The 15309-nt window shown below is 39.8% G+C and overlaps 1 protein-coding gene and 1 non-coding gene across 2 annotated transcripts; both read left to right on the top strand.

The window, feature by feature from the left end:
* Positions 1-1557: 1557 nt before the first annotated feature.
* LOC136478663 (small nucleolar RNA R71) lies at positions 1558-1666 on the top strand. Its single transcript, XR_010764381.1, has one exon. It is a non-coding gene; the product is annotated as a small nucleolar RNA R71 (small nucleolar RNA).
* Positions 1667-9711: 8045 nt separating this feature from the next.
* On the top strand, positions 9712-15151 carry LOC136472122 (uncharacterized). Its single transcript, XM_066469849.1, has 8 exons — positions 9712-9870; positions 10073-10141; positions 10344-10373; positions 10811-10843; positions 12187-12257; positions 12491-12572; positions 14687-14776; positions 14877-15151. The coding sequence occupies exons 1-8, from the start codon at positions 9781-9783 to the stop codon at positions 14919-14921; spliced, it is 510 nt and encodes a 169-aa protein (XP_066325946.1). The 5' UTR covers positions 9712-9780; the 3' UTR covers positions 14922-15151.
* The last annotated feature ends 158 nt before the right edge of the window (positions 15152-15309 follow it).

Raw genomic sequence — 15309 nt, 5'->3', positions numbered from 1 at the left:
CTACATATATGTAGGGTACAAGGGTTCATTACCAAATAAATATTCATATATTACTTTGGACATTATGTTGACACCCGATTCAATGTCGTAGAAGGTCGTGTGGAAGATTCTTTGTCCAATGGTACACTCGATCATCGATACACCAGGATCACCTTCTTGGCAAGGAATGATGAAGCGAGGAGGTGGTCGTACTCTGATCTGAGTGTGTTGATCATGTTGACTGATTCTTCTTGTGGCTGCCTGACTTTGTTCTTCCTTCTTCTTCTGTTCTTCTTCTTCTTAGTTACTATTGTCTCTTCGAACGGGGACGGCGTCTATGGATGTCTAGGAGATTGCAGGATATGATTCTTGAAAGAAAACTTCTCTTTCTTGTCTTGATTGTGAAGCAGATCTTTGCACTGTCCGCGTAGATGATGGCCTTTGTGGTGCTTAGGAAAGGTCAGCCCAAGATGATGGGTTCCCTTTCATCTCCACTTATTTCCAAAACCACAAAGTCTATGGGAATATATGATTGTCCCACTCAAATAATGGTGTCTTCAAGAACTCCCTTGGGGTAGCAGAGTGACTGATCTATAAGCTACAAATGCACATTTATGTATAACAAAGGTCTCCTAGGATTTTCTCATAAATTACCTTAGGCATGATGTTGACACTTGCTCCGAAGTCATAGATAGCTTCCTAGAAGATGTGAGGTCCAATGGTGATGGGGATGATAGGTCTCCTAGGATCGCCCTTCTTGTCAGGTAGTGAATAATCTATCAACTTTCCCATCGATGGCTCCATATAGTAGTAAGCTGCATTGTGAATATCAACAAGATTTGCAGTTTCTAGATCTTTCAGTTGCCCAGAATCTTACCTTTGTCAGACGGAGGAACAGCAGCCGCCAGCTGAGCTATTTATGATTCTATCATTTTATTAAAGCTATGCTGGTTCTTAATGGTAGAAGCAAAGCTATCCATTCTATTACTTATATTTTCTAGAATTTTATCATTGATAGCTACCTTCTTAGATAATCCTTCCATGAGTCTAGATTAGCTAGCAATTAATTCTCTCAAGGGTGGTTGATTGAAGTTATTATAATTGTTACCTTGAGGGTTACCTTGGTAGTTACTTTGGTAGTTTGGTCTTTGTTGCTGGTTCCATCCTTGATTTTGTTGAGGACAATAGTAGTTGTTGACAAAGTTCACATCCTCATGGGTTTTAGAGCAGTTGTTCCCTGAATGCCCAGTGTTGCCATACACTTCACATGTCATGCGGGAATCATGAATGTGCATGATTTCTTTCTTCTCATTAGCTCAGTCTTTGAGCTTCTTCATCAGTAGGTCCATCTTTGTAGACAACATGTCTACCTCCTTGAATTGATGCATACCTCCACCTTTCTTTTGGATCTGAACATGTTCTTCATTCCAACCTTGGTGGGAGGCCATCTTCTCTACAAGAGCTGTTGCAGCTGGAAGTGTGAGTGATAGGAAAGCACCTCTAGCAGTAACATCCATAGTCTCATGGGTACTATTGGTCAACCCATGGTAGAAGGTCTACATGAGTAGCCAATTTTCCATCCCATGATGACGACATTCTGATATGTAATCTTGAAAGCGTTCCCATGCCTCAGGGACATATTCATCATATTGTTGCTAAAAGCTTGAGATTCTCCCACGCAGAGCATTAGTCTTGCCCGTGGGAAAGAAGTTGGCTAGGAAGGCAATGGAGCAGTTATCCCATATAGTATTTATATCTTTGTTGGCGTAGAACCATTGCTTTGCCTTCCCCAAAAGTGAGAATAGGAAGAGAAGTAATATGGCGTCCTTGGTTACTCCTTTGATGGTGAAAGTGCTATAGATCTTCAGGAAGTATTGGAGATGTGCACTCGCATCTTTATGTGCCTTTCCACAAAACTGGCTAGCTTGCACCATGTTGATGAGAGCTGGCTTGAGCTCAAATCCATTGTCTCTAACATTGACATTAGGTCCAGTACGGATGTTGGCAGTGGTTGGAGCAGAGAATTCACAAAGTCTTATCAACCATGGCTTCAAATTTAGTTGTTAAGCTTTGCCTTATCTGGTTGTCCTCCGATTCTAAAGCTAGGACATTCTTGAGTTTGGCTCTAATTCTCCTGATTAATGCTTCGGGATCTTCAACATAATTTGTTGGAAGGTTAAAACTGATCATACATTACCCTGCATAAGATACACAAGTAGACAAAACAAGGGTAAGCCTATTTGAGCAGAGGTCAGTGGTTTATCTCGATCACATCAATAAGCATAAGGTTATCAATACTTCCTTTGTCTAGCTACCTTCCCCGGCAACGGCGCCAGAAATACTTGTTGGTATTTATTAACTTGTCACTTGTTTTAGTAGCCACCTATTAATTACCTACATCTCCTAACATTACTTTACTAGGTTGTCATCCCTAGTGATGGTGCCAGATATGCTTATTGGTACTGCCTAGCATCACTACTAGAATGATACTAAGTAGTTCTTTATCATTTTATGTGACTAGAAAGAATATAAAGATATATGAATGAAAAGGAATCTGCAAGCGCATAGATAATTATACCATTGTAGCACTTCACCCAAGAGTATTTTAGATATCATTATTTATATTTTACCATAGGGAAGGTCTAGCATGGACAAGTATTAATAACTTATACCATTGATGGAGAAGTAAACCATGGCCAATATTCTACTCATAACAGGGGTAAGTCATAGGATAAGAGATATGAAAAGTATTGATCAATGATGATGATAAATCACTTAGAGTACTCCTTTCTATGGCATTAGCATGGTCAGGTAGAATATTAGAGGAATAATTCATAAGTCATTCTTAATTACAAGTCAAAGCATACATTGATTAGTGCAATTACACCTAGTAATCATGGCTAAGATCATCTTTATATCTACACATAAGGGATATTACTAAGGAAGATTAAGAACAGAGCTTGCCCTTCCTTCGTAACCACATTCTACATGCTACCTATATCGGGGAGTGGAGTATAAAGGACTCAATGGGAATGTCACATCCACGATCTATCACATGGTCCAGAATATAGGGTGTATCCGCAGGTAAACAACGTATAAGCACCATGCTTACACAATGTCAACCACTCACCCCGTGTACTTTAGAGAGAGCGCTTTTGTGAACTTATGCATAAACATAATGATAAACTAGCTATACTAAGTATATAATCAAAGTAGACGATGGACATTATAACAAAGAACATGAATAACATGAATACTAATATTGTCATAACAATTGTAGCAAGCATATAAAAATAATGGAGATATAAAAGAGAGGGGGTACAAGGATTATACCAAACCACACTCTTGACATGATCGAGAATCCAAGTGAAGCCTGCTTGCCTCCCTCTAGACCTAACCTAACTAGCTATGCCCTAGAATTGATGGAGCTCTGAGGATGATTAGGGTTTCTATCTTCTCAAATGACTTGATGCCTCAGGGGGTGGCAGGGGGTGGTATATATAGCCTAGAGCATCAAACGTGAGCCCTTGGATCAAACCGACTTAAGGAACGACGTAGATGCAACCTAGGAGGTGGTGGAGAACCGACATTGCAACGTGGAGACCAATAGGTGGGCCCAAGGGCCAGACGGCCTACAGGTGGGTCCAGCCTCTCTGCCTTGGCGTGGTGTCCTTTGGTGTCCTCTAGAACCTTCTAGTGTTCGTTTCACGGTGAATAAGCACAATTAAATCTAATATGTAGGTCCACCTTGACGGTTTTTTGGTTAAACCCTGTAGAAAATATAGATTCATCAAAACTCATGAAATTTATTAGTTTAAACCCCTAGACCTTTGTCGGTGATCATATTTATGCCCTTATTCATGTTTCTTTGACGGTTTATAATAGTTGTTAACTACCGTCAACATAGCATATGACATGTTTGTGGGCTTGAGAACCTAGTGTTTGATCTAGAAAACAAGCTATAAGTGTTTAACTCAACATGGTGCATGATAACCCTTCTTTGGAGGTGTGAAGAGTCTTGCCCTTGGATCAAACCAGGTTAAATATATTTTTGCAAATGATCTAGATCGAACCAAATTAGGAAAATAATCCACACTTCACATGGTTTCACCCTAACCTATCTAAAATTTGAGCTCACCTTTTTGTGCTAATTACTGTCAAAGGGGGAGAGAATTCACATAGATAGTAAGAGATAGGGGGAGCAAACAAATGAAATGACATTGAAAGGGGATCAATTAAAATTTGAGGCACACAAGTAGGGGGAGCAAGCTCATAAACTTGTATGTTGCATTTGAATGTGCATTACATATGTTTGCTTGCATGGCATAAGTTCTAAATTCCTTATTCATGCTTGTGTGGTGTATGCTAGATTATAGAAAATGATTGATGCAATGAAAAACTAGCATACATAGGATGATAGTTAGATGTGCCTTGCATGTTTTACAAGTGGTACTAGAGCCTTGATTATAATGTTGATCTCATGAGGTATCTAGTGTTTGTGTTTTGCAAGAGCTATCTAACTAACCATGGTGCTAAGGATGGTGTTCAAACGGCAACTCCGATTGGTATCACGCTTTAAAGGTCCATTCTTTACACCTTAGCATCATTGGTAGTCATTACTCTCCCACACTTCCTATCTATGCATATGTGCAAGCCTTCAAATCCAAACTCTTAGCACATATATAGGGGGAGCTAATGCTACCAATTCAGGTTTATGAAACTTGTCCAAATCCTTTACACATGGTAAAAATGCTTAGGCAAGCAACATGAATCCAAAATGATTTTAATTCATATCTTTATGAAAGGTTATCATCAATTACCAAAAAGGGGGAAATTGAAAGCCCTAGTTTAGTTTTGGATAATTGATGAAACCTAAGTGTACTAACCTTTGTCATTAAGTGATGAATATGAGCTAGGTTGGTACACACTAAGTGATGGAGCTAGATGATGGTCAAGGTGGTGGTGATGGCCAAATGAGATGATTAAGTGCTCTAACTTGGAAAAGAAAAAAAGAAAAAAAAACAAAATGGGCTCAAGGCAAAGGTATAAAACCTAAGGCCATTTTGTTTTGCCGGTCAAGACGCAATAGAGTGCGTGATCGGGTTTAAGATAGATAACCGTACTATAAAGAGAGAAATCTTTAATTACAATGGTTATCTAGTGCCACTAAGTGTGAGTCCCATTTGCATATACATTGTGCTTAGTGATGTGGTAAGATGCGTGAGAAAGCCAGGGAATTTTCTTTGTGAAAAGCTATCTCAAGTGCTAAATTTGGTTTGGTGCTTTTTGGGAAGAGATAGCACTTGGTTTGGGCATGTTGTGAAGTCTAACTGGAAATTCTTGCTCACAGTGCCAATTATTCTAGGCAGGGGCGCTCTGTTATTTGGTCATAATTAGCTGGAAATTTGGTTGCCCCAAACTGGAATTTCTAGTGTGGGAGTCCTCCCGCGCCAACGGTCAAATGCACGTTCACCTAAAAAATTTTCTTGCCCGAGTTGAATTTCCAGTTGAGCTCAGATCTACTTTGCCCCAACGGTCTTGTGCATGGGCTGAGGGGATTTAGGGTTAGAAAAGCCCCCTTTCTTCCTCCAACTTGCTCATTCTTCTTCTCCATTGTTCATTTTGAATTCCCTAAAGGAAGAACAAGCTCTCTCCTCTCAACTCTCTCACTCCTAAGGATTTGTGCTCCATTCAAGTGAGAGATCGAGTTCTAGTGTTGATCTTGAGAGCTTCAAGAGCATCTCCTCCCTCTTCTCTCCTTCTCCTAGCTTGGTGCTCATTCATGAGAGGTTGGGGAAACCCTAGTGTGTGCATTTGAGATCGCATTTGGTGGCACTAGGTGGTGATTGTGATTATGGATTTTTATTACTCTTGGTGATTATCGTCACCTAGACGGTTGGTGATTTGTTGATTGGTGAGGGGATTTGGTGATTGTGTCCGCCCCTAATCAAGAATTGTATTTGTGAGGGGTTCTTGACCTTTTCCCCACGGGAGATCACAAAAGGTACTCTAGTAGATTGCTCATGTCATTGAGCTACCTCACTAGTGGGTAGGTTCTTGCGGTGTCCATTTGTTAAACGAGGTTCATACAACACCTCTTAGCCACCGAATCACCAAGTGTTGGTCGATACAACGGGGACTAGCGTGCCGGCAAGCATGTGAACCTCATGAGAAAAATATTGTGTCTCTTGTGTAATTGGAATTCTCCCAGTGATTGGTTGTCATCATATTGTGATTGGTTCATTCCTCAACATGGCGATATAATCATCCTACTCACTTTATTACTTTCTTGCAAACTAGTTGTAACAAGCTCTTTAGTGTAGTTAGATTTAAGAGGTTGCTTGGTAGCTTAGTTTCATCTAGTATAGCCTTGTTGGGAGCTCTTAGTTAGTAGTGACTTAGCCTCTTGTGTGCCTAGAGATCATAGCAACTAAAATTGTTGGGTAGGTAGCTTGCAACCTTTGTAGAGCTAGAGCAAAAGTGCATTTCACCATTTAGGTTACTAATCTTGTGCTCTAGTGTTATTGTAGAGATTTTTTATAGGATATTCACCCCCTCTAGCCATTTTGGACCTTTCAGCTGCGCGCCCCGACCGAAGACCCACGGCTCGCCACGCCCCATCCCCGGGCGCAACATACGACTGAAAGCAGATGAAATATTTGAAACATACAATTGCAACATGTGTGTAAAACATATGCAACATCCAGATAAACACTTGCAAATTACAACATAAAAACACTTATTCTAACATAAGACTAAAACAGCTGTAACATTTTAAACATACTCTTGCAACATAGGTGTGAAACATGTGCAATATTAAAATAAAAACACTTGCAGCATTAGTCTGAAACAGATGAAATATTTTGAACAAACTCTTGCAACATGCCCCTAAAACACTTGCAGCATGCCTCTAAAACACTTGCAACATGCCTCTAAAACACTTGCAAAATATGCAACATCCTGATCTACTTTTGCAACATCCATATGAAACACCTACAACATACCTCTGAAATATCTAAACACTTGAAACATAGATTTGCAACATATGCCAGGGGAGGCCGGGGCTGGTTGATTTCGGTATCGGGGCGCGAGCACCACCAGCATGGGTCATGGTCATGGGTGCCCTCGGCTCAGCTAGGGACTGACTTGAGGCGCACAATGGCACCATGAGCACCAGTAGAGGCAGGCGGCGTGCCCGAAGGCATGAGTGCGAGCGGCGTGGGTAGGCGTGCGGCCGGTTGACTGCAAGAGCAAGGAGCGAGAGGCGCGGGTGGGCTCATGCAACGGGCAAGAGCAAGAAGCAAACAACACAGGGTGGAGCGCGTGCGGGGAGATGGCTGCTGTGCCAAATGCGGAGTGAGCGGATGGATGGTGTCGAAACGCACGATGGGCGAGGAAGTGGGTAGGTATTTTTGAGAGAGAAATGTGTGGGAGGCATAAGGAGGAGGCTGGCTTGGTGGGCCGCGTAGGCCTAGGAAGGCACGTCTGATTGACGGACGCCTGCCCCTGAGCATTACCACCATACTAATGCGCACGAATTGTGATAAGATGCCCTAGCCCGTGGATCGTGAAAGGATCGTATCCATCTAGAAATAGTCAACTTTGTCTCCCTCATCTATCACAAAAGTCTGCTTTTCCTCCCTTAACTAGAAAATCGGACATAACTCATCCTCCATCTTTTCAAATCGGGCATATGACCTCCCTGACGGTTTCTCGAGGTGGTTTTCTCTTTTTCTTTTTTATTTATTTTGGCAAAATATTTAAAAAATCATAGTAAATTATAGAAAAATCATAAAATGAAATTTTCAAATTTGTTAGACTCCACATGAGTAGATCTCCACATTAAACATATGATATGGTATGCTAATAAAATTTTTGCTCTTTAGATCTATGCTTTTATGTGATTAATTCATACATGCAGTTTATGTGGTCCTATTATAGTGAAATTTTTATGGTGAACTAGTATGCTTGAGATGTAGTAAAAATTTCATATTTATTGGATCATATATGACTGGGTTATAGATTTATTCAGGTTTATGCTTATCTACATCTATATTTATGCCTAATAATACTAAAGAGGCAAAATTTTTGGCCTGTTTTTTCGTCCCGCCTTGCCCTCACTGGGTCGATCTTGAATACGGGCTTGGTCTCGCTGTGCAAACTAACACTAGGAGTGGGGAAGAGAATAGAAAGGAATACAGGGTTCCAGATGTAAATATGCTAGAGAGAAAGAAAAGGTGGAATGACCTTAATAGTTTTTGAAATAGATCGGGGTTCCTGATGCAAAATGTCCAAATCCGAGTGAGCCTCTCCTGGTGGGCTTCTTTTTCGACCTAGGCCGAATCCTTATAGTTGGGCCGGCTTCATTGTGGGCCGGACCAAGCCCATGCAAGCCTTTTTTTCTTTTCTTTTCTTTTTCTCTTTTTCTATAAAATAGAGATCTTGCAAAATCCACCAAAAATCATAGAAAAAGGAAAAATACCAAACCGATTTTGTTAGTTCCATAAAAATGTGATCTATATATAGATGTTATGAATCTTGTTAGGTTATGCTTTGGTGTGTTAAATCATCCTTGTGTTAAATCATCCCTATATATGTTGCATGCATATAGGTTCGGCGATGACCGAGAACGTGCCAGAGGCAGACCCGGAATATGCAGAGGATGTCCTCGTCATTGGTGTTCCCGAAGTCTTCACTAACTTTTTGTTTGTCCGGTTCCAGCCCAAGGCAAGCGCGGTGCGTAATCCCTACTTTTCAACACTTAATGTTTGTTTTCACATTAAGTTTTGAGGACAAAGATTTACACCATCTGATGTAGTTTTGGTAAGAAACAAAACTAATTTTTATTAAAATATTAGTCAATGGTACAACTAATTATTTCGTGAACCGAAATCTTGGGTAGATTATTGTCTAATAAAATCTAAACAAATGCGTTTATGTAATTTCTGACAAGGCCTCCCATGTGAAAAATCAAGAGACATCTCCCATCATAATCTTTGGTGGACAAACCAATCCTAACACATCGACAAAAAAGTTATGGAGGTTGATATGATGCGTAAAAAAGCTACAAAAGGTCGATATTGAATCATAGAAACATATGGGTAGTATGAAAAAAGCTACATAGTTATGATATATTTATATCTAAATAATTATGTGCTTTGCAATAGAAGGAAAAATATACCAAGGTGTATTTTTATTCGATACAGGTTTAATAGGACATTGTTATTTATTGTCAGCATTAACTTATACGGATGTGACGGTCATCATAAAATAAATTATAAAAGCATAAAACATAAGTAGATATGTATCATTCACGTTATTGTTTTGCATGAATGTTTAGTAGTTTTTTTTCTCCCGTTGCAACGTACGGGCATATTTGTTAGTTAAATAGTTAGAAGTGTGTAAAATTTGAAAATGTGTGTTCTCTGTGTAAGTTTTTAAACACTTAACATAATCATGTTGGCATAACGAAAATTACTCAGTCATACATCTATTCAAAAATGTGTTTAATAATCATAATCATGTTGTCACAGATAACATAATCATGTTTTTAAACACTTAACATAATCAAGCTGACTGCCGACGCTCCTTCTAAAAAAAAACTGACAGCCGACGCTGCTCCTCTACGGGCTGCTCTCCCCTGCCGCGGCCCGTGATTTGAAGCTCGATCTGGACCGCACTACAACTAGGATTCATCTCGATACAGCCCAACTAGCCCATTCACCATTCCTCTCAACCATTTCGCCGCTCTTCGAATTCGAAAGGCGGCGGCGTCCCTACCTTCGCCGGATTCCGCCACCGATGGATCCCGCGGCGCCGGGGAGGTTCGACAAGCTCCAGAGCTCGTTCAAGCTCACCGTCCAGTGCCTCCTCACAGCCTGCTCCCGCGAGGTTGGTTGGTTTCGTTCGCTGGCTCGCCCCCCCTACTCCCCTTCCTCAACTCCCGTTTCCTCCCCCCTGGCGACGCTGGTCTCGCTAGGGTTTGAGCCAGCGGAAGAGCACATATCCTGGGCGGGGATTCGATTTCCCAGTTGGTCGTGCTACAGAAATGTGGGATCAGCATTCGATTGACTCGTGCTCTTGAGCGTTTCAGGTTGTCAATGAGGCTTTCTCGTCGTTCACCGATGCCGAGAAGGAGCGTCTGCACCGAATGCTCACCCTCGTGAGTGTCCTGATCTATGCCCTGTCCAATAGTTACGATGTGCAATGAACTTGTAAATTATTTCATCCTTGCGATACCTACTAATTTGAATGCCGCGCAAAGTTCAGTTCTATTTTTTTTGCGGTCAAAAGTTCATCCGGCTAGTGTGAGTGTCTGTGTGTGACTCATGTAGATTAATCCATTTTTGTGTTTTTTTTTTCAGGTGATGAAGAATACGCATGCCAACATAATGGTACAGTTTTTTGTTCCTGAAGGGTCCAATTCCTGAATAATATCAGTTTAGCATTCAGATTTTGTTCAAATACATGCCATTCTACCATTGATTTCTTAACTACACCTCCCTTTTGTAGTGGCATTACATTCCTAGCTTACTACTTTACTAGCAACGAGGACATTCCGTGGATTAGAAACAAAACCTGTGCTAAGGGTTATGTTATTATACAATGCCTTTCTGCCTGTCTCTCACTATGTTTTCTGCTGCCTCACTTGCACGGTTTACCACTTGTATCTAATATAGAAGCATGCATTCTTAAATTACAAAACTGATATCGCTTCTGTTCTGTTTGCCAAGCCTGATGCAGTTAGTTTATATTTATCTTCCTTCCTTTGCATGTGCGAGCATTGTATTGAACCCAATATGTTATAATTTGTTTTCTCTTCTTATTGCAGGATGAGTTTAACGACTTCTGCCAAGAAACACAGGTAACTTTGAAATCAGTATTTTCCCAAACACGTTGACAGATTTTCATCACAGTTGTGGATTTTCAACAAAGTATGTTTCTGATTAATTAACAGTTCAACTCAGTGAGACATATTACAATTTAGATATTGTTTATATTCATATTTATAGTTGTAGCAGCACTATAAATATAAAAGGAGCTCTTACGTCTTACCCACCAAATACTATGGGAATTCTTTTAAATTCAATGGGTTGGACTGGTTGCGATTTGGTTGTACTTCACCACAAAGTATATGAGGGTATCATTCATGAAGGGGGTGAAACTGTACTATATGTTGTTAAATCCGTAATTTAAATGTATCTTATCCTCTGCGTCTACTGCTATAACGACAAATGTTACCATTTAGAAGTTCAGCCTTCAGCAACTGGTTTTGTCAAGTAATCAGCAAGTAGAGGCTGCACATCACTTAATAGGCTTAGCCTGTGCCCCTCCATTCCTTTGTATTTTCTTGTCTTTCTAAGAAAAGACTCTGACCAGGGGGGAGACATTCCCCAGATTTTGCCCTTAAGAAGTTTGTGCAGACCTTTGAACCCAGACAGGTAACGGGGGGTTTCATCAACCCTCGAACTTCAACAGTCTTACCAGTGCTACCCTCCATTTTTTTGTCTTCTTGTCTCTTAATTTCTTTCATATGTTCGTAGGCACTATTTAGAAGAGCTGCTCCATCTTAGATCTGGGGTTTTTGTGCTTAAATCAAGAATCTTAAGACAGTTTTTGTCTATAATAGAAGGAAAACAGCTCAAACAAACAACTCAGGAGATTTTTGGACCTGGAGCTCTGCTAAACCGTTACTCCTTTTTTCAGGATTCTTGCTCTTAATTGCCTTAGCAGGCTAGCGTATAACAACCATTCTTCTGATTTAACAGAGAAACACATGTAGTAGAATGATTTCTCATCAATATAAAGCAGTATGGATGTGCACTTGGTGTTTTCTGGTTTCTGACAGACCGGGCATGAAAGTGAATGGGTTATTGGGTTTTGAATTGTGTCTGGGACGACAGTAGAGATGAACATTATATGGAGAATATGAGGCAGACAATTTTAACGTGACTTTGACCATGGGCTGCTAGTTAATATCCATCAATTCACAATGATATTGTTTCAGGAAAACTTGAGCATTAGTGCCACCTTGAATTAAAACAAAATTTTTATTATCTCTAGAAAACAAGTAATTAAGTTTTAACAGTTTAACATATCCCTGGTATACTAAGGGCCACTTTATGTAATACTCCTTTGCGCTTTTGTAGTGCTTGGTAGAAGGTACTACGTTTTCTCAGGTGTAACAACATCATTTCATTATTTTAGGTGGCTGCCGCCCTTGACAAGATAGATGACTTTGTTGAATTGCAAAATCTGGATGCATTATCTTCAGAGAAGTAAGTGATTTATGCTTTACCTTGAAGTCTACCCCCTCTCTCTCTTTTTTTTTTTGAAATTTCAGGGCTTTGAATACTAGGCTGCGATGGTTATGATGCATCCAATGCCCTCGCTTTTATGTTTGAGAACTAGTATATAAGTACATCAAGATATTCCTTTGGTGAAATTTAGCATAGCCTTTTCTTCACTTGTTTCTGTTTTAAGTTACCCAATATAGTTCATTTGATTGCAGGACTACTGTTGAAGAAATCAAAGAAAAGGTCTCAAGAGCAAAGAAGCATGAAATTGAACATTTGACGGGTTTACTGAAAAAGGTATTGAATCGGTTTTGCAGACTATGGGTGTGGCAAACTTAGGCTTAGGCAGCCTTGATTCACGGCCAGTTGAACCATGTGTACATCCCGCAATGTGGCTGTAGGGAAAACTGGAGAGCGATACATGCGGGTGTTTGGGTATGCATGAGTGTGACAGTCCTACATAAATGAATGCAAATCTGAATAATGAGAGTCGAATTTATTAGTTGCATGACATTGTCCTAAAATATGTGAGCCCTTTGGGTGGGCATGTAATCGTCTAGAGGTGTTGTGTTTACTCGGTAAATTGAATAACTATAGTTCTCTCTTGCTCCAAGAATTGCTAACCCAACTTAACATGTCCTATGTAGTGTTAATAACTGTTACTTGAATTTGCAGTAGATTAGTACAGCTTAGGGTGTGTCTGTGCAGCAGCTAGTCTCCTTCATGATGCACCAAGGCTTTATATGAGCTCATTGATCTAGGGAGTCAATTTGGTTAAAATTGTATGGTTGCACACTATATGAGAAAGATGCTTGTATGTAGGAAATGTGTTTAATAATGACTTCCCTGGGTGTTTGCATTATGATAATGAAGTCTGAATAAATTCTGAGAAAAAATGATAACTTAGTGGTTGGCATAAATCCATAGGCATAAATTTCTAAACCAGTCCCTTAAGATAATTAGAAAGATGTAGGGTGGTATTTTGCAGGCTTTCCAGATTGTTAAAGAACATGAATTTTTGTGGTCTGAAGCTCCCACTATGAATGATCTAATTGTCTGTACAGTTTTGCCATCTTAAAAGTTCAGTCCTCTTACTAGCATGAATCCAGAGTTATAAATCCCCTTATGAAGTTCCCTGGTCCTTAAGCATGTTGGGTGGAGTGACGGTGTTGACTTTAAGGATAGCCAATGATTCTATTAAAATGTACTCTTCATGTTTACTGTGCACGAGAGGATAAGTTGAGGATTTGTTAAAGTTAGGCAAACTACACCTTAGTTACCTGTGTTAGTATATACTTTAATAGTTTAATTTTCTAACATAACTAAATAGGTCTCTGTCATTGGTTTTCAGTTAGAGCTTAGAGGAAAGAGTTTAAGCCTGAAATAATCAATATGTTTTTCCTTTAAAATGATTTATGAGCCTGTTCTTATGCTGATGATCAATATGTGGCCTTACTCAACCCTCAAGTGTTCCATTAATAGTGAATTAATCTTTGATTTCATAGGTTCTTCAGTTAACCTTGTGTTCATAACCTCTGTCTTCTGCAAAAGAGAATACTTGCAAAAAGGTTAGGTTGACATGTGGGGGTTAAGTTAAACACATGCCAATTAATCTAGTAATGGGAATAGAATAACCCCCTTCAGTCCATACATATTGGGAGGGATTAAGGGGGGAAATTAATTTATTTTCCACTTCAATCCACATGTATTGGTATGGAGGGATTGGTTCTATCCAAACAAGTCCTTAGTTTATTATCAAAGCTGGGTCTTTTATGCCCTACCATTGATAAGAAAGATCACTCTTAGTTGATACGACAAGGTAGTCATTTTTCTCACAAGAACATAGGATGAATGTGAGGCTATCACACATTCAGACTCTTGAGTTGCAAGCATATTGATTAGTATCACATTGAGGTTTGAGCCTTTATGGACATTTGTTGAAGCTAGGAGATATCTTCCTTATGTGAATATGCATATCAGCATGGTTCTGTAACTTAGTATTGTTTTAGAAGAAATTTAAAACATTTTTGGTTCGTTTCGCTACAAGTCAAATGACAAGATGACTGCTGTTAGACTTATATTCAAGGCGTTCGGCTGGTAGAGTCCCAGCTCATTTCCACTTGTTTCAGATTGTTTCAGCTTATTCTTTCTCACAGAATACTATTCAACCATCCAAAATCATCCAAAACCAGCCCAAAGGCTCCCAGCCGAACGCCCTCATTATTTGCATAGGGAAGCTACCCCTGCATATCAATTTTCATTGATAAAAAATGTTACAAGATGTGATCAGATGTAGTATCTTTGTGCTAAGTAAGTCTGTCTGGGTAAAGATATTAAACACTGTTAGTAAGTTGTTTGGGTAAAGATATTAAATACTGTTCGTAAGTTGTTTCCTGTTCACAAAAACATAGGTTGAAGAAAGTAACAATGTCATGAAAGCTCGAATTGAACTCCTGAAGTTAGGGGAGGATTCAACTGCTGCAAGAGATGTCCTCAATAAGGTTTGCTGCCCCCCCAACCCACCCACCCTCCAAATTGTACCATCTGTTTTTTCTATTACTCGTCTCAGTTTGATTGGATCTCTTGGATGTTTTCTTACAGGTGACGCAGTGGAACTGCAGGTTCACTGGCGCTCTGCGCTCCTGAACAACAATAACCTTTGAATCTGTGTCATGACGATTCACTGGCGTCAAAGGACATCTTTGTATAGGGGTGTGTTAGATGTTGGATTGGATGACATGTCAATATGTGATTCATGCATCAGCCTGAATGTTCTTCTGTGATGATTAAGAATTGCTTGTGAATGTTATGTATCGTGCAATAAACACATCGTCTGTACTCTGGATATATTTCTTACATCCATGAAGTAATCCCAACCTTCCTGCAGTGTTTTTTTTTTATCTCCGACATGTTCCAGTATCATTTTGGTTACTTATTAACTGCAATGTCACCTCATGCAAACAGAAAAAAAAAAAAGAAAGAAATGGGCGAGTGCACTGTGTCCCGACAAGTCAGTGTCAGCCGCACAGTTTCC

Source organism: Miscanthus floridulus, chromosome 8, assembly GCF_019320115.1.
Source record: "Miscanthus floridulus cultivar M001 chromosome 8, ASM1932011v1, whole genome shotgun sequence".
NCBI lineage: Eukaryota > Viridiplantae > Streptophyta > Magnoliopsida > Poales > Poaceae > Miscanthus > Miscanthus floridulus.
Note: the sequence above shows the minus strand (reverse complement) of the source record. Positions and strands in the feature narration are given on the sequence as shown.

Excerpts from the sequence above, each read along its gene's own strand:
- LOC136472122 (XM_066469849.1), top strand. The coding sequence starts at position 9,781 with ATGGATCCCGCGGCGCCGGGGAGGTTCGACAAGCTCCAGAGCTCGTTC. Across the intron at positions 10,142-10,343 it reads TGCACCGAATGCTCACCCTC|GTGATGAAGAATACGCATGC; the intron begins GTGAGTGTCCTG and ends TTTTTTTTTCAG. Across the intron at positions 14,777-14,876 it reads CAAGAGATGTCCTCAATAAG|GTGACGCAGTGGAACTGCAG; the intron begins GTTTGCTGCCCC and ends GTTTTCTTACAG.